Below are 26,271 nucleotides of genomic sequence, written 5' to 3'. Positions count from 1 at the left end.
AGGGGTCACAGATTCGGGAGATTGAATGAGTGATCTCAGACCACAGTGATCGTGTGTTGGCTCTGGAGGCGGAGCTGGGGCTCCTAGGAGACCTTTGTAAAACGCTGAGGGCAAAGGTTGAGGTTGAGGAGAATACCTTGAGAAGACAGAACCTGTGAATAGTGGGCCTGCCTGAAGGAGTGGTAGGTGTGAGTGCCACGAGGTACGTCTCGAGGATGCTAGCGGGACTGGTGGCAGAAGGGGTGCTAGATAATGTACCTGAAGTGGGCCAAGCGCATAGGTCTCTGTGGCAAAAGCCAAGAGCTGGGGAGCCGCTGCGGGCAGTGACCGTGAGACTCCATAAATTTGTGGAGAAAGAGAAAATTCTAAGGTGGGCCAGGTAGAAGCGTAGCTGCGACTGGGAGGGAAAATAACGTCTGGATTTATCAGGACATCGGAGCAGAGTTGGCAAAACGGCAGGCAGGTTTCAACAAGGCCAAGGCGGTGCTGTACCGGCAGATCAGGTTTGGGGTGCTCTACCCGGCAAAATTATGGGGGACAATCGGAGGCCAGGATTATTATTTTGAGACCCCAGAAGCAGCCGAAGACTTCATTAAGGAGCATAAACTGGGGGAGAACTGAGTGGACAATGCTTGGGAACCAGGGTGCTGGCACTATGCAATGGTCGGGAGTTTAAAGGTGGGGGATGTTTGTGACCGTGTTTGAGGAGCTGTTCGTTGCAGGGGAGTGGGGGGGTGAAAAAGGAGAAAAATCTGTCCAAACTGTATAGTTGATTGTTGGGAAGAATGTTTCCCAGGGTGTTTATTTGCTGTAACCTACTTTGATACAAGTTTGAATAAAATGCGTTTTAAAAAAAAGAACCAGTACAATTGGAACTGCCCAGCACGAGAACAGAATGGGCTCAATGATTCCTTGCCTTTGTTGCCGCTACAACTCCTATTCCACTTTGCCTTTCATGGTGTTGGGCACTCTCCTGGATTTGAAAAAGCAAGGGGTAGCCTGGGGATCCACAAACAACTTAACTGCAGTGCCACACAAAGTACCCAGTTAGTCTTGTAAACCTCAGGATATTTCTGGATTACATCCTCTAGCGCTGTTGTGACTTTTATCTCACTCCATTTCAACTGCATTTTTCTGAGCCAGTCATGCTAGAGTTGACTAGGCCCATTCCCTTTCACTACCAGGAGCCGTTGCCTTGCTTTTTGGCTGTTATGTATAATATCCACCTTAAACACTCCAAGAAATGGTATCGTCTCACGGGTATAGTCTCGGCAGTATATGTTTGAAGGTTGATTCCTGCCAGAGTACCAGCCGGCGCCTGCTTCGAGCCCCAAGAGATCCTCCTGAAGGTCTCCTCACTGATGACAGATGCAGAGGCTCTTACGTCCACCTCAATTTTAAATTTTTGTCCATTGACCACCACTGTAGCCATAAATAGACTCTACGTACGCCTCACTCACATTGAACATATTGTAGAAGCACTCCCCTTCCTCCTCTGTGATTTCCATGTGATTCCTAGCAGACAGGCCTCTGAATTAAAATTTGAAATTCCCTGCCCAGCCTTTGACTTGCTCGGAGCACTCCTGCACTTTTTAGGCAAACGTCCCTTTTTGTTGCAATTGTGGCACACAGCAACCCTGAACTTGCAATGATTGGCATAGCGAGTGCCACCACACATGAAATATTTCACTGCATTCATCTTTTATTTGTTGGTTCTTTTCTTACTTGATGCACTGCATCCGCCTGTGCCCATTATGTGCTTTTTGAATATATTTTGTGTTGTTAGCAACTATCTCCACGGCCAGAGAAACCTCTGGAGCCTTCTTGTAAGTTAGTGTAGCTTCCCCCAACGAAAGACAAGGTAAGCCGTCTTCATTATACTGCTCCAAAAAAGTGCTCAGAGATGACACAGTTCAGCAACAAAAGCAGCTACAGACTGCCTGCCTGCCAAAAATTACTACGGAATTTAAAATGTTGGACAATCACGGAGGGCTTAGGGTGGTGATGATTCTGAACAAGTGCAACTAACTCCGCAAATGGCATGTCCCCTGGTTTCCATGGTGTTGCTAAATTTCTCATTAGCTTCCAAGTCTTTGTCCACACAGGATTATTTCCTTTTTTAGCCTCATCTGCAATTCCATTTGCCTGGAATAATGTCCCAACATTTCCACATACTCGGTCCACATACTCAGTCCAGTCCTTGTGCCAGTCCACAAACTCACTGATCATCCTGAACATAGCCATTGCCGCCGCTGATGTTGCAAACTAGCTACTCACGGCACAAAACGTGTTACCACACTACATCTCAAATTTTTTTCCGTATCCTTTTAATCCTCGTCACCAGAGAGATGTGGTAATTTGACCATAGGAACGATAGTCGAACAAAATGTAAAAGTTAAATATTATTTCAGAAAAGGAGGGGTAATAATTGTTTGCCTTCAGACACAAGGAATGAAGCAGCAGCTAAACAAGTATACACAAGCTCCTTGCGGGTAAACTGATAAATCCATAAAAACCGGCCCTCCCGATGACATCTCACACACACTTTTGTTAAGACATCCACACACGTAATCAAAGAGGAAGATGCTTATTAAAACACTGACAGGAAAATTTTAAACCCACATTTTTTCCAAGAAGGTGGGTTTTGCCCAAATATTATGCTGGTTTTCGTAGATAGAATCTACAGTGCAGAAGGAGGCTATTCAGCCCATCAAGTCTGCACAAGCCCTTGGAAAGGGCACCTATTTAGGCCACACCTCCAGCCTATCCCCATAACCTAGTAACCTTTTTTGTTTGGATGCTAGGGCAATTTAGCATGTCCAATCCACTTAAGGTACACGTCTTTGGACTTTGGGAGGAAACTGGAGCACCCAGAGAAAACTCACACAGACACAGGGAGAATGTGCAGACTCCGCACAGACAGTGGCTCAACCGGAAATCGAATTTGGGGCTCCGGAACTGTGAAGCCACAGTGCTAACCACTGTGCTACCGTGCCACCCCGGTTATTTTGATACATTAAGTTACATTGAGTAAGTTGCATACAATCCTACTGAGGATTGATGTGGTTCCGTCAGACACATGTTCATGGGTGACAGACATTAGCGTGCATAATACAACCAGGTATAGATTGCAAATCGTCTTCCATTCAGGGAGGAGCAGAAAATGTTGAAGCCAGTGAAGCAGTTTACCAGAGATTGAGCCACTGAAGGGATTAAACCATCAGGGGTCGTTCCAAGAATGCTTGGAATGCCAACATTAAGGTAGCTACCAGCATATTTATCAGTACAAACATACGTACATATTGACTAGGAACAGCAGGAGGCCATTTGCCCCTTTGAGTCTCCACTGCCATTCAATAAGACTATGTAACCTCGCATCTACCCCTGGAAACCCTTCACCCCCTTGTTTATCAAGAATTTATCCACCTTTGCCTTGAATACATACAAAGACTCTGCTTCCACTGTCTTTTGACGAAGGGAATTCACTATGCAAAAATTCCCATCTGTATTAAATGGGCAACTACTTATTTTTAAACAGCGACGCCCTGGTTCTAGATTCTCCCACAAGAGGAAACATCCTTTCCACATCCACCCTGTCAAGACCCCTCAAGATTTTATTTGTTTTAATCAAGTCGCCTCTTACTCTAAATTATGGCAGTACAAACCTAGCCTGTCCAACCTTTCCCCATAAAACAACCCACCCATTCTAGGTATTAGCTTAATGCACCTTCTCTGAACTACTTCAAAGCATTAGTAAAGAAACATTCCTTCCTTAAATAAGGTGATCAATATTGTACACAGCACGAAGGAGCTTTCATAACACTGTTCAATGGGCTAATAATCAGTTCCGGAATCCATCCACCACTTCTCCACTGTTCCCCAAATGGAAAAAAGTGTGTTACGGTATGCTTATAAAAATAGGGAGATTGAACACGAAAATTGATGGTGATACCAAATGAATGGACAGCATGCATGGATTCACTGCAAACAAAAATCCAGCTGGAGAATAGAACAGAATACCTTTGGGAAAGTAAAAGGGCAGCCAGTAAAAATCTATCTATGCAATAATCTGTTGTTAGAAACCCATTCCAGAAAGGCAGCGTTTGGTCAATGTGGTAAAGTGTATTTAGGAATCCTCCGATTATTTGCAAACATTTAAACAGGAGCATGCGTAATCCAAAGTTTGGTCAAAAAAGTGATTTTTTTTTTTAAAGGAGGGCTTTAAATAAGGGCAGGGAGATGAAAAAGTTTAGGAGTAGAAATCCTGAGTGGGTCTATTGTCCGAAGGCAGAGTCATGAACAATGAGACAAAGTGGAGAGGGCACACCAGAGACCAAGTGCCAGGGGTTACAGGTTACAACACAACCCCCAAGCCTATGTCCAGTATGATCCAAGGACAAGGGCAGTAAGTGCATTGGAATGCACCATCTCCAAGCTCTCCTCCAAATCACATAGCAACCTGACTTGAAAACAAATAATAATTCCTTCATTGCTGCTAGTTCAAAACCCTGAAATTCCCCCGCTAATGGGAGTGCTTTCACCAAAGACTCACTACCCAAACGATGGTCCTCAGCAATTCAAGGAGACTCACCACCATCTTCTCAACAGCCCTTGGGGATGGGATATAAAAGTGCTATTTCCCAATGACACTCCTATTCCATGAAAGATAATGTGTTTCCAAAACACCCACAGATGCGGCAATTATGGGAGGTACAATGATCATGGCTCCAGACCACTAAAATAGGCTCTCAGCAGGCACAAAGGTATCAAAGTCAAGCAGCTAAAACAATTCAAGGGGAAAATGTAATAAGTTGGACTAGTGGATTTTCTTTGCAGGCCCAATGCCCCAAAGGTGGAATACACCTTCGACTTGAATACACAAAAGACATACTGTAGGATACGTTACTTCATCTTAGTTAAACAGCTGTCTTGGGTCATATCCCAGATTACACAAATTCTATCTCACTTAACCGCCCTTGCCTCTTATCTCAACTTTGCCCTCCTTGGGAGAACAATTTCTACCCATCTCAAGGTAATTATGCATTGCTGAATACCAGATATTCCACACTTCTACACACTATAATGGGTAACTACTCCAACAATTTGGGGAACAAAAAGGGCCATGGAGAAAGCACTGAAAAAAGACCAACGAAGAGGTTCCAGAAGGGGCCTCGTGGCACCAAGGACCCGTGCTCGATCCCAGCCCCAGGTCACTGTATGTGTGGAGTTTGCACATTCGCCCCATGTCTGCCTGGGTATCACCCCTACAACACAAAGCTGTGCAGTGTAGGCAAGTAGGTGGATTGACCATGCTAAATTGCCCCTTAATTTGGGAAAAAAAAGAATCGGGTACTTTAAATTTTTGTTTTGTTTTTAAAAAGTGGTTCCAGAGGAGATTCAATAGCCTCTTCCCTTAATCCCAGAGTTTAAATCTGTCCTTTTTAACTCCAACATGAAATGTTAGGTAAGACCACCCTCCAAGACACTCAGGACAGCCACAGATTTGCAAAACATAAGTTAAAGACCCTAACTGCTCTTAAACAGAGCTCATGGGCTGAATCATCACCATGGTAAACCACTACTCATCGAACCAGCCAAGTCCTGAAGGACCCGTCTGTTAGACAAGGCCTGTGGCAGGTGGTGAGAAACAGAAAAATCAACTTGACGTCATCTTTACTTGTTGCATATGCATCTATCCATGACCATACCGATAGGACTAACCACTGCACAACCCTTGAAGACAAAGTGCTCTGTTAATGAGGAGGCCGCCCTCCATCATATTGTGTGGCATTACCATCATGTGAAATGGGATAGACCTGGAATAGATCTAGAAGCTCAGAACTATACATCCATGAGGTGCTGTGGGTCATGAGCAACTGTAGAATTGTATTCAGAGGGGCAGCACGGTGGCGCAGTGGGTTAGCCCTGCAGTCTCACGGCGCCGAGGACCCAGGTTCAATCCCGGCTCTGGGTCACTGTCCATGTGGAGTTTGCACATTCTCCCCGTGTTTGCGCGGGTTTCGCCCCCACAACCCAAAGATGTGCAGGGTAAGTAGATTGGCCATGCTAAATTGCCCCTTTATTGAAAAAAAATGAATTGGGTACTCAAATTCAGCCACAATCTGTAACATTATGGCCCAGCATATCCCATTAGCATCAAGTCACAGATCAACCCTGTTTCAAGGAACTGCATGAGCGCGCACATCAGCAACAATACACTAGCTTGGGTCACTGTCTGTGCAGCGTCTGCACATTCTCCCCATGTCTGTGTGGGTTTCCTCCGGTTTCCTCCCACAGTGCAAAGATGTGCAGGTTAGGTGGATTGGCCATGCTAAATTGCCCTTAGGGGTTACTGGGAATGGGTGGAGGTGTGGGCTTAAGTAGGGTACTCTTTCCAAGAGCCTGTGCAGACTCGATGGGCCGAATAGCCTCCTTCTGCACTGTTGATTCTATGATTCTAATACAAGGCACAGGTAAAATTGAAGTGTTAACCTTATGAAGCTAAAGCACAGGATAATATTCATACTAAAAGGAGGGAGCAGCATACTATAGAGCTAAGCGATCACACAACCAACAGTTCAGATCAAAGCGCTGCAGTCCCGCCACATCCAACCGTGAATGTAGGTGGGCAATTAAGCAATGAATGACAGGAAGGAGTTCCACAAACATCCCTATTCTCAATGATGGCACAAATGACACATTCCGGCCTCCTCCAGAGGTTCCCACCATCATACTGTCAGTCTTCAGCTAATTTGCTTCACTTCATGTGATATTAAAAAGCAAAGGCTATGAACCTGACAACCCTTGACCAAGCTAGGTCAGAAGTGGGATGTTTGCTGAAGTTCCACATTCTTCAATGCCATTTAAGATTCCTCTAATATTGAAACAGTCAGTAGCCACATGCAGAAAGATCTGAACAACATTCAAGTTTGGACAGAAAATGGAAAGTAACTTCTGGTACCATGCAAGTGCCAGATCATGACTATCTCCAATAAGACAATCTACCCCCCTCCACTTGACATACAACATCAACATCGCTGAATGACTCATCATGGATCACTCACCATTAACACCCGGAGGAGTTACCACTGACCATTAACTTGACTGGGTCAGCCATATAAATTCTGTGGCTATAAAAGAAGGCTAGAGGTTGGGAGGTGAGTAACTCACCTCCTTACTCCCCAAAGCCTATCCACCATCTATAACGGTGACAGTAGTGTGCACCACCTACAACCTGCACTGCAGCAATTCTATAAGACTCCTTTGACAATTAGGGCCTGTTCCTGTGCTGTAATTTTCTTTGCGACAGGTTTAGATAAAGGATCGGCACAGGCTGGGAGGGCCGAAGGGCCTAATACTGTGCTGTAATTTTCTTTGTTCTTTGTTAACTACTTCCAAACCAGTGATCTCTGCAACCCAGCTAAACAAGGGCAGAAAATGTATAGAAAGATCACCAGCTGCAGACTCCTCTCCAAGATGCGCTCCACCCTAATTTGCAACTACATAGTAATTCCTTCACTTGTCACTGGCTCAAAATCCTGGATGCTGCCCCTCATTGCACTGTGGATATACCTTCACCACATGGACTGCAGCAATTCAAGGCTCACCACCAACTTATTGAAAAGCAATGAGTGTTGGGCATTACATGTTCGCCTAGTCAGTGACACTCCCACCCAGTGACAGAATCAAAATACAAAACTGGCCTCTCTCTGACACAACAGCCCACCCTGAGCAAGGATGATAACTCACAAATCAACATAACTGAGTATGCAGGGTTCCTTCCTCAAAGCTGAACTAACACGCAGAAACCAAAAACAAACACTATATTTCACTGAAGAGTCATACAGACTTGAAACGTTAACTGTTTCTCTCGTCACAGATGCTGCCAGACCAGACTTTTCACAGCATTTTCAGTTTTTACTTCAGATTCTGGCATCTGGAGTATTTTGCTTTTATTATTATATTTCATTCCCTTGATTTGCATTTTTCCAACATGTGCACAACCATGCCAAGAAATCTGAAGCCAGGATCACATTCGGCACGGGAGCACAGTAGAAATCAAAATGTACAATGGCATATCAAATACACAACAAATTCACTCTTTCTTAAAATGCATTAACAAAGTTACTTGAAGCTGTCTGTGATTGCATACTCAAAAGGCTTCATAAAATAATTTTGAGAGTCTGATTTAAATCAAAAGCAGTAAGTATGTGGATTGTTTTGGACAAAATTGGCTCACTGGAAGTGACTGGCTGGATTCACAATTGATCAATTGCAAACAGCTGCAGCACAGTGGATCTGCCAGTGGCAATATCATTTAGTGCCAAGACAGACTGCAGTGTAAAAACAAATCTAGGAAGAGACATGCAATCTAAAACTACTTAAATGAATGCATAATATAAATGTGAATATAGGCGGTAGGGTGGTGGAGTGGTGCACTGCTGCCTCATGGCGTCGGGGATCCCAGTTTGACTCCTGTCCATGTGGAGTTTGCACATTCTCCCCGTGTCTACGTAGGTCTCACCCCCACAAACGGGTAGGTTAGGTGGATTGGCCACACTAAAATTGCCCCTTAATTGGAAAAAAAAAGAATTGGGTACTCTTTTTTTAAAAAAAATTAAATAAACAGGAACATTCTCAATTCCAAAAGGATGTTAATATAGATCATCACATGTTCAGGCCAGTTGGTAGATAATTTATTAAAATCTAACTCAGGGGAAATAGGTTTACCTACAAGAGAAAACCAGATGATTTGTTAAAGGAAAAAAGCCACAAGAAACATAGAATATGTTTAAACAAATGAATAAAATGATTGTGCAACTGTTCTTTACTTCTAGATTCAATAACTCAATCGACTCCCACCTTCCAAATGTCATAAATTTGAGCTGACAACAAAAATCTGCTGCCCATATTGTTGCCCACACAACTCATGTGTGCTCATCACCCCTGTGCTCAATCACATGCATTGACTCCCAGTCCAGCATTACCATAAAATAAAAATTATTTCACGGCCTTCGACGTCCAACTCCAGCTCTACAAGAATTCTATTTTCGCCCAACTTTGATTTCCTACACTCCCTTCACCCCAACACTGGGCAGCTATGCCTTCAGTTGTCTAAGCCCCCAAGTTCTAAAATTCTTTTCCTAAACCCCCTTTAAAACTCTTCCCCAATACCTTCTTTGAACAAGGTTTGATATTCCAGTACCATCTTCTTGGACCTGGTGCCATTTTTTGTTTGGTTGCCCTTCTGTGATGCACCTAGGGATGCTTTCTTATCGTAAAAGGTATTATACAAATGTAATTTGATGTTTATAAATCCTACTGCACAATATACAAGACACAATCCTGCCGCCCTACAACAAACTTACTTGATCCTCATTTCTCCAACACTGAATAAATGAATCAGATTATTTTCACAAGTATTATATGATGGAGGAGGAAATGGAGTAGTCATGTAGCTGGGTCTTGTGCTGGTGTACATAGTGTCATTGCTACGCACATTAGTTTTAAGAAACAAACAGGAAATTATGTTATACACAGCAAAACAGCCTCCCATCCATTGACTGTCTACACCTCACGGTGCCTTGAGAAAGCAGGCAGCGTAATCAAAGATTCCTACCACCTGGGTTATTCTCGCTTCCAACCTCTTCCATCGGGCAGGAGATAAAATATTTGAAAACACGCACGAACACGTGCAAAAACAGCTTCTTCCCTGCTGTTACCAGACTCCTCAATGACCCTCTAATGGACTGAACTGATCTCTTCACACATCTTCTGAGTATTACTACAGTCCGTATGCTTCACCTGATACCTATGTATTTACATTGTGTATTTATGCAAGTCCTAAGTTTTTCATGTATGGAAAGATCTGTCTGTACTGTACGCAGAATACTGATCACTTCTGGATAGGCATTCTTTAGTACACTGGACATCCAACATCCTCATCCTAAAATAAATTTGATCATCATAAGATCCTCTGAGGATAGAAACTTGAGAGTTAGAAATGAGGTCATAAATGAGAAATATGCTGATCATTGCTACATTTTGTTCCCAGCTATTTATTTCTAAACTGTGTCTTACTGTTATAAAAGCACAGATAAACAACAGTGCGGCAAAATCCTTGCATCTCACTTTTTATAAAAGCATTTATGCCCTTTTCAAAGACTTGCCTTTCATGACATCATGCAATGAATGAAGACAAGCAGCAAGCTGTGTGAAAACTGCATTATAGTTTGTCTGAAGGAGCATTTCAGGTTTTGTACCTAAAAAGATGCAGAGTTAAAAAATACAATTAATTTTCCATAAGTCTCTGAACAGGCAAAACTCTTCACACTGCTAGCTGCACATAAATTGCTCACGTCCCAGCCTCATAGTTCACTCTACAAAGTATTCAAGCAGGCTTAAGAGAAATTCCTGCAGCATCAAATAAAAAATCTAAGTATAATATTACATGCTTTTTGGAAAGTCTATTTATATAAAATTATGCAGATTCATATTTTGTGCTTCCCAGCTTTCATTTTTCACACAATTTAATAAGAAGCTAAAATCTAGCAAGAACTAAAAACCCTGTAGATTCTCAAGCAAATTAATAAAGCAATTAAAGAAAAACCATATGCAGACGATCAAATTTGGTCACTCAAAAATCAATGTAGTGAGACGTCAACTTCAATTCCATTTGAGATAATTTGAGTACATCCAATAAGCTAACCACAAGAATGAAGCAAGGAGACAGGCCATGAGCTACTTAACAATTATGGACAAGTTACTCAAACAAGGCCATTATGGATTTGGATGTAAACAGCTCTACAACCCCCCACCCGCCCCCAAAATCTTATCTGCCGAGAACACACATTATTCAAGTGTCCATTTCGGAGTAGAGTTGTTGCTTCAATGTTGATCCTAACCACCCTCCCTCACTTTCCATCTGTTGACATTTTGTGGAAATAAATATTCCTGGTAGTTTTCTGAAACTATACTTTCTTATTTTGCTGCCCAGTGTATCTCAAAGATTGTTCTAGATTTACCGTTGCCATCTCATTAAATACCTTGTATACCCCTAAATGTCCCCTGCAATGCCGCAGACCCTTAGATTAGTTGTCAAGATATCTTATTCTTTCCACAATGCACAGCCTCATTAGTTTCCTATACACACCACCTAGCATTAGCCATCCCATCTATCATAGTTTGCAACACTCAAAACTATTGAAACATTGTGGGGACAGATGCTTCCAGGAACATACATGTGTCACAATCCCAGCTGATGTTATAACTGGACAGGAAGATCCCACAATGGAATCTTGGCTCGAGTGACTGTAAATTTTACTTTTAAAAAAAAGAAAACGTGGAGGATGTGTCACAGGACCTCTAATTAGTTTGAACAAGAAAAACATTTCTTAAACATGAAAAGTTTGATGATATAATATTCCATTATTCCCGCCCTTAGTTTCACCAATATACAGATTTTAAGGTTAACACGGGTTACAAAGTATTTAAGCTACAATAGTCTCAGTAACACAAAGTGCCTTTAAAACACACATACTGGCTGTGGCAAGATGCACACTCCACTTGAAACCCAAGTGAATTTCTGTTTATCTTCCCTCAAAATCCCCCAGATAATTCTTACACCAAGAGCTACCTTGTCACACTGAACACTGGCTCCATTTCAAATTCCACTTTCTAAAAAAGACACTTTCAAATCATCTTTTACACAATGCTTTTTCTCAACTAGGGATGTAGAGAAAAGGATGGCGAAGATGATTCTGGAAAAGAGCGAAAGTAACAGGGTAGTTGTTATGGGAGACTTTAACTTTCCAAATATTGACTGGAAAAGATATAGTTCGAGTACATTAGATGGGTCATTCTTTGTACAATGTGTGCAGGAGGGTTTCCTGACACAATATGTTGACAGGCCAACAAGAGGCGAGACCACATTGGATTTGGTTTTGGGTAATGAACCAGGCCAGGTGTTAGATCTGGAGGTAGGTGAGCACTTTGGAAACAGTGACCACAATTCGGTGACCTTTACGTTAGTGATGGAAAGGGATAAGTATACCCCGCAGGGCAAGAGTTATAGCTGGGGGAAGGGCAATTATGATGCCATTAGACATGACTTAGGATGTGTAGGTTGGAGAAGTAGGCTGCAAGGGGTTGGGCACACTGGATATGTGGAGCTTGTTCAAGGAACAGCTATTGCATGTTCTTGATAAGTACGTACCAGTCAGGCAGGGAGGAAGGGGTCGAGCGAGGGAACCGTGGTTTACCAAAGAAGTGGAATCTCTTGTTAAGAGGAAGAAGGAGGCCTATGTGAAGCTGAGGCGTGAAGTTTCAGTTGGGGCGCTTGATAGTTACAAGGAAGCGAGGAAGGATCTAAAGAGAGAGCTGAGACGAGCAAGGAGGGGACATGAGAAGTCTTTGGCATGTAGGATCAAGGAAAACCCAAAAGCTTTCTATAGGTATGTCAGGAATAAAAGAATGACTAGGGTAAGAGTAGGGCCAGTCAAGGACAGTGGTGGGAAGTTGTGTGTGGAGGCTGAGGAGATAAGCGAGATACTAAATGAATACTTTTCGTCAGTATTCACTCAGGAAAAAGATAATATTGTGGAGGAGAATGCTGAGACCCAGGCTATTAGAATAGATGGCATTGAGGTGCGTAGGGAAGAAGTGTTGGCAATTCTGGACAAGGTGAAAATAGATAAGTCCCCGGGGCCGGATGGGATTTATCCTAGGATTCTCTGGGAAGCCAGGGAAGAGATTGCTGAGCCTTTGGCTTTGATTTTTAGGTCATCATTGGCTACAGAAATAGTGCCAGAGGACTGGAGGATAGCAAATGTGGTCCCTTTGTTCAAGAAGGGGAGTAGAGATAACCCCGTTAACTATAGGCCGGTGAGCCTAACGTCTGTGGTGGGTAAAGTCTTGGAGAGGATTATAAAAGATACGATTTATAATCATCTCGATAGGAATAATATGATTAGGGATAGTCAGCATGGTTTTGTGAAGGGTAGGTCATGCCTCACAAACCTTATCGAGTTCTTTGAGAAGGTGACTGAACAGGTAGACGAGGGTAGAGCAGTTGATGTGGTGTATATGGATTTCAGTAAAGCGTTTGATAAGGTTCCCCACGGTCGGCTATTGCAGAAAATACGGAGGCTGGGGATTGAGGGTGATTTAGAGATGTGGATCAGAAATTGGCTAGTTGAAAGAAGACAGAGAATGGTAGTTGATGGGAAATGTTCAGAATGGAGTTCAGTTACGAGTGGCGTACCACAAGGATCTGTTCTGGGGCCGTTGCTGTTTGTCATTTTTATAAATGACCTAGAGGAGGGCGCAGAAGGATGGGTGAGTAAATTTGCAGACGACACTAAAGTCGGTGGAGTTGTAGACAGTGTAGAAGGATGTTGCAGGTTACAGAGGGACATAGATAAGCTGCAGAGCTGGGCTGAGAGGTGGCAAATGGAGTTTAATGTGGAGAAGTGTGAGGTGATTCACTTTGGAAAGAATAACAGGAAGGCGGAATATTTGGCTAATGGTAAAATTCTTGGTAGTGTGGATGAGCAGAGGGATCTCGGTGTCCATGTACATAGATCCCTGAAAGTTGCCACCCAGGTTGATAGGGTTGTGAAGAAGGCCTATGGTGTGTTGGCCTTTATTGGTAGAGGGATTGAGTTCCGGAGCCATGAGGTCATGTTGCAGTTGTACAAAACTCTAGTACGGCCGCATTTGGAGTATTGCGTACAGTTCTGGTCGCCTCATTATAGGAAGGACGTTGAAGCTTTGGAACGGGTGCAGAGGAGATTTACCAGGATGTTGCCTGGTATGGAGGGAAAATCTTATGAGGAAAGGCTGATGGACTTGAGGTTGTTTTCGTTAGAGAGAAGGTTAAGAGGTGACTTAATAGAGGCATACAAAATGATCAGAGGGTTAGATAGGGTGGACAGCGAGAGCCTTCTCCCGCGGATGGAGGTGGCTAGCACGAGGGGACATAGCCTTAAATTGAGGGGTAATAGATATAGGACAGAGGTCAGAGGTGGGTTTTTTACACAAAGAGTGGTGAGGCCGTGGAATGCCCTACCTGCAACAGTAGTGAACTCGCCAACATTGAGGGCATTTAAAAGTTTATTGGATAAGCATATGGATGATAAGGGCATAGTGTAGGTTAGATGGCCTTTAGATTTTTTCCATGTCGGTGCAACATCGAGGGCCGAAGGGCCTGTACTGCGCTGTATCGTTCTATGTTCTAACTGCTCCCATCAAAGTTTCACTTTCAGGTTTTACACTTCTCTCTTCAGAATTTTGTTTGCTTCAAAGTGATCTCAGAGACCCAGTCATCAATTTCACAATTATTTCAAATAATGTATTCCAAACTGTAGTAAAATCACCCAAACCTGAAAATCACTCCATGTATCTTTCCGGCACCGTCGCCTTCTATCCAGCTCTGCTGGTCTTTACTGACCAATTCTCTGTTCTGGTAACTTTAACCTCAGGCTTCTTGGAAACTTCTCTTTGCTTCCCTAATTTCCTTAAACTATCTGGACTTTAGCTCTCTGCTCAGGTTTTCTTAACCATTAATCATGGTATGGTTTTTCTTACAGCAAAGCTCAGAGAAAACTTCCCTCTCTAGCCTTCTACCAATGAATTCAGCCAAAACAAAATTCAAAAAACCTTTCTAAATTAAGAGGACCTCTTATGGCTAAGCAACAATCTCGTACTTCTGCCAAGTTTTTCTTTACTTTTCATGCTGTAATTTCTCCAAACACAACAGAAGCACAGTTTGAATCAAAACCAAAACCCCAACACAAACACCTTTGTCCAGCAGGAATCTAACTATAGGATTACCCTTCTTTACACACAAACACTAAATTAACTATACTGTTTTCTAATATTTACCAATACAGATAAATCCTTTAAAATTACCTTTGTTTTTCTGACATACGGTGGCTTTTATGGAAATGTTAAGTGATGTAAACAGTTATTCTGTGAACTTACTTGGTAAGGCAAGAAGACTTATGTAAACCTGCAGCTTTTCAAAGATAGCAGTCATCTTTTGCATGTCACTCTGCAGTTCCATGTTTCTTGCTCGTAAATTAGCAGTGCACACCGAGTACTCACATTCTTCTTCCAAACTAGAAGCAGGGAAAACAAAATTATCAATAATTCTTCATCAGCAGCTTAGCCAAGTCACCTATTCTTCATTGTGTTGCTGAAAAGATCAGTCAGAATTGAAACAATTCTATATAAACTAAACAAACAAATTTACCTCTTTGGAATTCTTCAATGACACTATGGAGGAGGGTGCATGTGCACTTGCACTAAACCACCATATATTGTTAATGAGCATTGGCAATACAGAGCAGCCCAGTGATTAATGGTCAATTGAATCCCCTGGTCACAAATCAGTACAGAGGTTTGTTAAATCATTCAACATAAAATCCACACAAAAGGAGAAATGATCACATGCTGATTTGAAAAATCTACTACAAATTATAAATACCTTTTCCCCCCTATATGATTGAACCTTAAAGAAATAGTAACTTCAGTGAGCAGCGCCACATCTGCATCATTCAAATTTTCATTTGGTGAATACCAGATGTAGAATTGGAATCAAGGTGACTTGCAAGATTACAGAAATAAGTATGCAGATACCCTAAACAATTGTCGTCAAAACTCATGATTCCTTTTAAAACAGAAAGTCACTGACCTTGAAATACAAACAGAAAATGCTGGAAACACTGGGTCTGGCAGCATCTGTGGAGAGATAAAAACCAGAGTTAACGTTTCAGATCTTTGACATTTCATCAAAGGACTCCAAAACGTTAATGCTGTTTGTCTGACTGCAAATGCTGCCTGGCCGGAGCATTTCCAGCATTTTCTGTTTTTAGTTTAGATTTCCAGCATTTGAAGTATTTTGCTTTGTACGAGTGTTTGTTACCTGCCGAGCCTAATTTAAAACAACAAATGGGAATAACAACTGGGTTCATAGTTATGCTGTCAGTTGAACCCAAATTCCGCTACTCAAGAGTCACCTATCAAGTTAATTATTGTACTCGCAAATGCTCAGAGGGTCCCCATTCACACATTAACTAGTGTTTGACTTTATTTGTTCACTAACCTTAATGAAAATAAAACTCAGGTGAAATGCTGATAAATCATACAAAAATTATGCAAGCTTTTGACACAAAACAAATGAGAATTCTTATTTTCGAAAGTAAATAATTTAAGTTGGAAAAGATAGATATGAATGAGTTTTAGTGCATTTGGTGAAATCTTGTACGACTCCATTGGCTGGATCAAGCCAGCTGAATTGATGATGGCTGCATCTCAAAGGGCATCCTCTGTGGCGGCTTGCCATCGGCATGAGACCAATAGGTCACCTACATCTGCTATACTTCAAGTTGACTGGGCTCAGCATGAGAAGTCCTCATTGCTGACCAGAGTGCCTGGAGACAAGCAGTCAGGGTGAGGAAAAGGCAGAGGGTAAAATAAATGACCAGTCGATCTTGAGCCAACACATTCATTTGTGCCAACTGCAGAAGGGTCTGCTATTAACGAATGGGTGTCTCTTCAGCCACAACAGAGGATGTTCAATACAGAAATGACATACACTGTGGGCACAGTCCATCATCCAGAGACAGATGGATGCTTAACTAATTAGGAAAACGAACACAAAACGAACATGGGGAGCAACCTGTCCACCCCCCGAAAATAGACTTTGGGAGGCCTAACCACGCCCCCCTCCCCTCCATCTGCAGTATCACCCTCCTAATGCTGGCCACCTTTCCCCCCAAAACAAACAAGGAGAGCAACCTGCCCATCTCCTTTAACTTCTCTCCTTGCTCCCGCACTTCAACTGACATCGTCATCACTGCCGCCTTTAACTGGGGCAATTGCTTCCTCCACCCAATCGTTCATCGCAACCATCATCTCCCTCTGCAGCACCTCCATATGCTTAGCGCACAGCCTCTCGATCTCCCCCAACATCATCTCGGTTAGTTTCCACTGTGAGAGGAGCGGCCTCAGTCAGCGACCTAGCCTCCGCCATCTTTCCTCCTGCAGGACTCACCAACTCACTAGACGGCAGACTTTCATTCACCCACTTCTTCTGGGTCTTTGACATTTTACACCTTCCTTATGACTTCCCACACCAATTCATTTTTCCACCACTACATATAAAAATGCTTCACCTTGCAGAACTAGTCTTTTATAGTCAGAAATAGATTTTTGTCTCAAATTGCTGGACATAAATATGGCAGTGTTCCATTGTGTTTTAGTAGCAATGTGATGAAAGAATGTCATTCAACTAATGAAAGCATCCCGCTGTCGAGCTGGTGCACAATACCCTACCAGTTATTCCATTTCATATTTTATTGTATTTTATGTTGGGGTGTGCCCTTCTCTTCTAATTGAAAGTCTGGAAGCTGGAAACAAATCTCCAGAGATAGAGCTTCTGTATTAGCAATGCACAAAATGCATTTCACCATGTTATATACAAGTTGCAAGGATCAAAAAAATTTACCTTTTTAATTGGTACGGTAGAATTTTCTTTAGGAAGCAAGAGTAAGAAGTAAAGACATCTGAAAATGGTTTAAGTTTCACAGTAGTTTCCTAGAAAAAGGAGGGAAATAGATTCTCACTGACATGCACATCCACGTTAACAGAAAAAACTATATTTAAGCCAACTTTTGTACACTTACGAGTGTAGTAACAGTTTCTTCAGTAATGCTCTCAAATAGATGCAACATTCTTTCCTCTAGGGGACGGACATAAGAGGCGTTTTCATGCAGGTGTTCAGAAAACTGAAATAAAAGGGGGAAAAAATGACTTGGTGTGTATATTTGGTCATTGAATAAAATGAAGTACATTGTTAGGAAAACAAACGCAGTGTTAAGGGATTTATATTTGTAGTGGTAAATATTAGAAATAAAGGATAGATCTAAGTGGGTTTAATTTAACGTTTCTGTGCCTGAAAGGGTAAAACCTATAGTTGGATTCATGCCGGGCAAAGGTGTTTGTACAAGGTGTGGGGGTTTGGTCAGTTCCAACTGTGCCTCTATTGTGCTTAGAGGGGGTTATGGTGTGAAGAATAAATAAACTGCAGAGGTATGCAGTATTGTTTAGCAGCTGGGCCTTGTAGAGAAACTTATACATTTTCGTTTAGCTAATTTGAAAAAAGTTGGAGACAGTTCCTCAGAGAATTAACATCTCAACTCTGGCAGAAGGCTGGACAGGATGGGAGCTGTGTTCAAGAAACAATGGCAGTAACCAGATTTAAAGTGGAACTCCGCCCAGACAGTGACTTGAGCGGGAATCGAACCTGGGATCCTGGAGCTGTGAAGCAACAGTGCTAACCATAAGACATGGAGCAGAATTAGGCCACTTGGCCCATCTAGTCTGCTCCGCCATTCAATCATGGCTGATATTTTCTCATCCCCATTCTCCTGCCTTCTCCCCATAACCCCTGGTCCTCTTATTAATCAAGAACCTATCTATCTCTGTCTTGAAGACACTCAGCGAATTGGCTTCCACAGCCTTCTGCGGGAAAGAGTCATAGAGTTGGATTCACCACCCTCTGGCTGAAGAAATTCCTCCTCATCTCGGTTTTAAAGGATCGTCCCATTAGTCTGAGATGGTGTCCTCTGGTTCTAGTTTTTCCTACAAGCGGAAACATCCTGACAACGTCCACTCTATCCAGGCCTCGCAGTATCTTGTACGTTTCAATAAGATCCCATCTCATCCTTTTAAACTCCAACGAGTACAGACCCAGAGTCTTCAAACATTCCTCATACGACAAGTTCTTCATTCCAGGGATCATTCTTGTGAACCTCCTCTGGACCCTTTCCAAGGCCAGCGCATCCTTCCTTAGATACGGGGCCCAAAACTGCTTACAATAGTCCAAATGGGGTCTGACCAGAGCCTTATACAGCCTCAGAAATATATCCCTGGTCTTGTATTCTAGCCCTCTTGACACGAATGCTAACATTGCATTTGCCTTCTTAACTGCCGACTGAACCTGCAGATTAACCTCAAGAGAATCGTGAACAAGGACTCCCAAGTCCCTTTGTGCTTCTGATTTCCAAAGCATTTCCCCAATTAGAAAATAATCTATGCCTAGATTCCTCCTTCCAAAGTGCATAACCTCACACTTTTCCACATTCTATTTCATTTGCCACTTCATTGCCCACTCTCCTAGCTTGTCAAAGTCCTTCTGCAGCCCCTATGCTTCATCAATACTACCTGGCCCTCTACAGATCTTTGTATCATCTGCAAACTTACCAACACTGCCTTTGTTTCTTCCTCCAGATCATTAATGCATATTGTAAAATGTTGTGGTCCCAGCACAGACCCCTAAGGCACACCACTAGTCACCGGCTGCCATTCTGAAAAAGACCCCTTTAACCCCACTCTTTTCCTTCTGCCAGTCAGCCAATCCTCTATCCATGCCAGTATCTTACCCTTAACACCATGGGCTCTTGACTTATTTAACAGTCTCCTGTGCGGCACCTTGTCAATGGCTTTCTGGAAATCTAAATAAATCACGCCCACTGATTCTTCTTTGTCTAACTTGCTTGTACCTCCTCAAAGAACTCCAACAGATTTGTTAGACACTACCTCTCTTTGACAAAGCCGTGCTGACTCAGTCCAATTTTACCTTGCACTTCCAAGTGCTTCGCGATCTCATCTTTAATAACAGACCACTATGCTATCGTGCTGCCCGTTTGCCCAGTCATCTTCGATTCTTCCCAAAAATTACTAAATTTCATTTCAGGCAGGAAAACCAATGAAAATCCAGCTGTTCCACCGTGATTACCATTACAATCCACCCACACTGGATCATTATTTTGGAGCTTGGGAATATTCTCACTGAATTCTGCCCCAATTTTTTGCGGGAGTAGGGATCTAAAGACACCAGCAGACTGGCTCCGATTTTGGGGCACCTTCTTCAAAAGGGCACCCCAATTTCAAAGAATTCCCTGCTTCTCTTGTGACGCGACTCCAGATCCACAGCAACATGGTTGACTTTTAACTGCCCCCTGGAGAATTAGTGATGGGGAATAAATGCTGATTCCGGCTCCGGTACCCACTTCCCAAGGACAAATAAAAAACACCCGCAATCCATGAACCCAGAGAAGCAACCTCCCCAATTACTAAATGTCCCCGGACATCACGTTGACCCGCCTCATCCATCCTCGCTGTCATTAGGTCAGTAGCTCCCCCTTCCCCTCACCCCAAGTGAGTAATACCCCATTCTGGGGTTGTCGAGGGTCCCCCTTTAAGGCCCCCTCCCCATTCATGCCCAGCCTCTCAATCTCCCTCCCCGCCCCTTTCATGGCCATGACCCCTCAGATGCTCCTTTTGCCGTGCCATTGGCATCAGGGGCAGTGCACTGCCAGGTTCCTGCCTCGCACTGCGCCAGCAGGAGCAGAGAATCCTGGAAGCTAGGACTCCAGCTCTGAATGGGCTGGACTTCCGGTGACGGCGGGCGGGAGGCAGTCGCACACTGGAGGGCACCAGCTCGGGAATAGAAATTTTGGGGTTTTAATGTCCGGTCCCAGGGGCAACAGAGGCTGAAAAAGCTGTAAGAAGGCACAGGGAGGAGAAATGGCCAAGCTTGACCATGAAAAAGGGGGTTAATGAAAGTCTGCCGGTGAGTGGAAAAGTCAGCGCCGGAAAGCGGAGGCTGGAGCACCAGAGGAGGCCGCATTGCTCACAGCAGAAAAGATGACCAAGGTGATGGCTGTGGAACTTGAAAAACAGTTCACAAAGCACATGGAAGCGATGAAGGAGATGGGGACAGTATTGAAAGTGCTGGTGGAGGAGGCGATTGCACCGGTGAGGGCGGCGGTATCAAGCGCAGTGGCAGAGCTGCGGGAGCAAGGTGAGACACTGAAGGAAGAGGAAGAGGTATTATCGCAGCACAGTGATCAACTCACCTTGATGGTAAAGGAGTTGCAGAAGGTGACAGAGACCAACAAGGGTCTGCGAGCCAAACTGGAAGACCCGGAAAACAGATCCAGACGGCAGAATCTGAGGATCGTGGGTCTGCCCGAAGGGGTGGAAGGCCAGAGGCCGACGGAGTATTTTGCCACGATGTTGCCTCATGTAACTTTATTTTTTTCACTGCGTGTTGGTGTATGTACTAAATGAGTCACGCTGTATATTTGGAAAAGGGAAGTGTTGGGACTTTCACTTGCAATGATTGTTCTTTGGGGCTTGGGTGTGTATGCTGGGGTTGTGTGCTAAAGAGGATTTCTTGGTTTTCCAGGGACCAGGCAAGAGGGAAGGAGACCCGGACGGGTTTTATTTGATGCTTATATTGTCAGGTGGGCCATTATTTTGGGGGGGGGGGGGGTGGGCTATATGTGTCAACGGTGACCAGGGACGATTCCGGATTCCTTTTTCCTCCTTGGGAGGCTTAGTTTTATTTGATGCTTATATTGTCAGGTGGGCCATTATTTTGGGAGGGGGGGGGGGGGGGGGGGGGGGGGGGGGTGTGTGTAGGAGGATGGGATCATTCTTGTTGGTAGGGGGATTGACATTATATTCGTTACCGTTTACTGTTTGTTGGTGGGGGATAAAGTTTGAAGAAAATGTGAAAATGGAGAATAAAAATATTTTCCAAAAAAAAAAAAATATGCTCAGCAAGTGCTTGAACCACATCACAGCAGCTGTTGCGGGCTGGGAACATGGCACTCCTTTCGATGCCTGATGGAAACCACATTTGGGAGCTCTCCTCCAGGAATTGCGGGAAGTGCGCCTGGTGTGATGCGGGGAAGAATCGTGCCCCTTGTGCGCTTAAAAGGGACGGTGTGTTAATGAGACCATTGTAGATTACGATGCATTTTAATTCGTGCTAATCCCAAAACCTGGGCGCAACTGTTAAACCAAAACGTTTTGTATCATACTCCAATTTTTTCATGTTTAATAAGGGCTTTTTTCGTTGTTGCGGTCCTGAGGCTCTGTTCCTCACGGTTTTATTTTTAAAAAATATTAAAATTTATGTTCTTTTGAGCCAGGGTTGCATTCTGGGATCTTCCTACTCAGTTTGACGATTAACTGGGATCATAACGACAGACAGGACGCTATTTCAAAATGTGCAGATGACTCAAAACTTGGAACTATTGTAAGCTGTGAGGATAGTGTTACATTTCAAAAGCATGAGCCCAGGTGGAGCAGTTGGTGGATAAGTGGAAGAGAAAATGGACTTTATTAACTGAAGAGTGAAGTGATTCATTTGGGTGGGAAGGCTATGGAGAGGCGATGTAAATGGAGTACAGGAGCAAAGGAACCTGCCTGTTCACAAGTCACTGAAAGTGGCAAGACCGGTGTGCATAGAATCTTGGGTTTTATAAATAAAGGCGTAAGAGGACAAAAGCAAGGAAGTTATGGCAAATGTATTATGGGACATGGGTTCAGCCTCAACTGGAAAATTCTGGGCTTCCACCTGCTTCTAATTTCTGAAAGATGTGAAAGCATTAGACAGGGTGCAGGAAAGATTCTCAAGAATGGTTCCAGGGATGAGGAGCTGCAGCGAATCTACCACAGCTCTCCTGGGAGAAGAGGTCAAGAGGTGATTTAATATAGAGATATTCAAAATCATGAGGGGATTGGACAGCATACAAAGAACAGTACATACAGCACAGGAACAGGCCCTCCAAGCCTGCGCCAATCATGATGCCTGTCTAAACTATAACTGTTGACATTTTAGGGGTCCATATCCCTCTATTCCCATCCTATTCATGTATTTGTCAAGATGCCTCTTAAAGGTCTCTATCGTACTAGTTTCCACCACCTCCCACTGCAGCGGGTTCCAGACCCTCTGTTTAAAAAAAAACATGCCTCGCACATCTCCTCTAAACTTTTCCCCCCCGCACCGTAAACCTATGTCCCCATGGCAATTGACTTTTCCACCCTGGGAAAAGTTTCTGACTATACAGTCTGTCCATGCCCCTCATAATTTTGTAAATTTCTATCACGTCATCTCTCACCCTCCGTCATTCCAGTGTAAACAATCTCTCCTCACAGCCAATACCCTCCAGACCAGGCAACATCCTGATAATCCCCTTCTGTACCCTCTCCAAAGCTTCCACATCCTTCTGGTAGTGTGACGACCAGGATTGCATGCAACATTCCAAGTGTGGCCTAACTAAGGTTCTGTACAGCTGCAGCATGACTTGCCAATTTTTATACTCAATGCCCCGACCAATCAAGGCAAGCATGGCGTTTGCTTTCTTGACTACTTATCCACCTGCGTGATCACTTTGTGATCTGTGGATGCGCACGCCCAGATCTCTCGGCCTGTCAATACTCCTGAAGGTTCTGTCATTTACTGTATACTTCCCACCTGTATTAGTTAGGATCTCACCAGCATAGTTAGGCAGAAATTGATCCCTTTAATGGAAGGGTCAAGAACAAGGCAGCACAGATTTAAGATTAAGGAAAAACCTTTTTTTACGCAGAGCATGGTTAGGATCTGGAATGTACTGTTCAAGAAAGTGATGGAGGCAGATTCAATCATGGCTTTCAAAAGGGAAGTGGATCATTATCTAAAAAGGAAGAAATTGCAGGGCTACTGGGAATAAGTGGGGGAGGGGCAGTAGGTGAATTGCTCTTGCAGAAAGCCAGCCAAATAGCCTGCCTTGTCACATTGACTACTCTATGATTTTATATCACCTTACCTAGTATGCTCTGAAACATTCTGGTGCTTTACAGAAACACACAAAACGTCTGTAGGCTTTAAAATCATATCAAAGAATCAAAACAATGGAAGTTTCAACATAAATCTCACGTCCATGCTATATTATCACAACTATAGCATTGCGCTCCTTCCCCATTTTCAAACATTTAGGGATACAGTAAACATGAATTATTTGAAACACCAGAAATGGTGCAATATGCTCAGGAGGTGACATGGAATCTATGGTTCCCAAAATTCTCCACTATTTGGGTTTCCCTTGTCTCATGTCTAGGTCTGATGCAGAATAATTGGTAGAGATTTACTGCTATGATGAGTCAACAACTCCATTGTCATTACATAACCAAGATGGTAGAAGGTGATGCGATCAGGCTATGCAGGCCACTTTCTGGAGGACAACTAAAGACTATATTCTCCAATACACCAGTGAAAGCTGGCAGCATCCTTGACACAGGAGGCTTCGATAAACCGATTCATTTTTATTTTCTGAAGTTTGCTGGTGGGTTAAGGTGGCAGGCAGGCAAGATCACCTCATCATTCCTCAACCCAGAAACACAAGCACACGGAGCAGCACTCCATCCAATTTTGCCACCTGGCATAGAAACACTTTTGTCCATCAACTTCTTGGAAATTTTCCATGAGGGGAAAATCAAAACATAAAAGTTTACATACATCCTACCACTTAACAGGACTGCGTAACTAGAAAATATAGATACATTTCTGATCCATTTTGCTGCAGATATAAAATCTTTGAACATTACAAATATTTCCCAATATGCAAGATACAATTCTGACTGAATACAGTCAGTATTTAACAATTAGAATTTGTGGCCCAAGTGACAGTTCAATTTCTGTGCTCTGATCAGTAGAAACACTTTTCCGCTAGAAAAGTAGCTTGCCATTTGACACAGCAAGCAATGCAATGGGAGATCTGTTAATATCAAATACAAGTTAGCCTAATGTCTCCATGGTTCCAAAAGTCACTTTTAGCAAGTATCAATTGTAAGAATTGTATTTACATTCCTAAGCTACTCACGTCAAGAGTGCAAGAAGAAAATTTGGGCGGGCGCGGGGGGCCACGAAGATTAGTAGGGGAAACCTTTAATGGTTAAGCCAGGATATCTGTATCAGGTGGCATTCACAGTGCTGCCTGAATTTGGTGCTGTCTTATTCAAGATGTGGATACAATTGGAGACAGAAACTGTTTCGTAACCACTGTTTGTGTGTGTGTGTATGAGAGAAAGAGAGAGAGCGTGAGATTAATGATTAACCTGGCAGCAATTTGTGGCAAAGATTGACCAGGTTTATTTAGCAAGGACTTGGGGCTAAAACCTCCTGGCAATAGAATGGTCCACACTGACTGTTGCAACAACAGCTGTGATCATGTGATAGCTGAACACTGCTGTTGCACATCAAATAGACAAGATACTAGGAGTTAGGCTAAAGATCGCAAGGCAATGTGCTGTAAAATAAGAAAATGCGCAAAAAGGGAACATTTCCAGTATGCTAAATGGAAAAGAGCATATTCTTTTAGTTAGTACAATGAGGACACATGCCTACTTTTACTTGTGGCCTTTTAAAAATACTCCACTTACAAATTGCTTTTATGCTAAAGGATAAAGCTATTGTAATCAGAAACACCAGAAACTTTGTTACTACTCAAGTGAACCATGTAAATTGTTAACACCCTTAACCCTTATGCAATAAAAAAGTTTCTAAAATGGCACATACAAACATCATTTTATCTTTTGCAAAACAGTTTATTCGCCTATTGTACATTTCAAAAATGGTCTTATGTTAAGATCAACAGCATGTGCTGTTTTACTTTCACAGCATGTTCAATGCGTCTATCTTTATGTGTAAAAGGAAGTTTTCCTCTTTAAATACTCCATCTCTCAGTAATCCGTTAATATAATAAACCTGTATTGATAAGCTTTACCAACACTGTAATCTTGTACAATTCTCTCTCTGCAAGAAATTTAGTTATGTCTTAGTTAACCATAAGACAAAGGGCAAAGTGCAAATATATTTCTGGAACTTATAATGATTGCATTACAACTAAAGTATTTACTGGCAGCAAAAAGGACATATATCATTAAAGTTGCCATGAGTAACAACAATTTTCTAAGACGCGACAAAACATACCTTTTGGTTCAAAGGAGATATGGTGTCTGTTGCAGAGTCAATGGGGTAGATTTGAATTCTTTGCTCAGTGTAGGTATGAAAATTTAGTAATGCTCCCACCAAATCTCGAACAAAAGCCAGTGCTTGTCCATTAACATCGCGAGCTTTCAGCTGAAATTCAACACAATTCTTTATGTGGAATGTTAAAAGATAATACATTTGATACAATACTACTTAAGCAACTTTTTAAAAAGAGAATTATTTATCCCCTCCCTCATGGCCATTAGCCACGTTCGAGTCTCAACAATGAATTCTGAAACTTATCTGACTACATAGGGTATAGCAGCTGAACCAGCAGCTATGGACACATGCAAGCATACAATTTAGAAGAAGCAACTATACAGCTATCAGCAGTAATAACTATCTGACATTAGCTGCTTCGTCACAGACCAAGGATTGAA

At 42.9% G+C, this 26,271-nt stretch overlaps 1 protein-coding gene across 6 annotated transcripts in view; it reads right to left on the bottom strand.

The window, feature by feature from the left end:
- ppp1r21 (protein phosphatase 1, regulatory subunit 21) overlaps positions 1-26,271 on the bottom strand; it is a 118,043-nt gene that overhangs the window by 30,277 nt on the left and 61,495 nt on the right. For all 6 annotated transcript variants that reach the window (XM_038813781.1, XM_038813795.1, XM_038813786.1 and 3 more), the window contains 5 exons: positions 25,832-25,981; positions 17,688-17,789; positions 17,510-17,598; positions 14,983-15,119; positions 10,170-10,262 (listed from right to left, as the gene is read on the bottom strand). In XM_038813781.1, coding sequence (XP_038669709.1) covers positions 10,170-10,262; positions 14,983-15,119; positions 17,510-17,598; positions 17,688-17,789; positions 25,832-25,981 — 571 coding nt within the window. The remainder of the gene's footprint in view (positions 1-10,169; positions 10,263-14,982; positions 15,120-17,509; positions 17,599-17,687; positions 17,790-25,831; positions 25,982-26,271) is intronic.

This window comes from Scyliorhinus canicula, chromosome 1, assembly GCF_902713615.1.
Source record: "Scyliorhinus canicula chromosome 1, sScyCan1.1, whole genome shotgun sequence".
Classification (NCBI taxonomy): Eukaryota; Metazoa; Chordata; class Chondrichthyes; order Carcharhiniformes; family Scyliorhinidae; genus Scyliorhinus; species Scyliorhinus canicula.
This window is presented reverse-complemented; position numbering and strand designations above follow the sequence as displayed.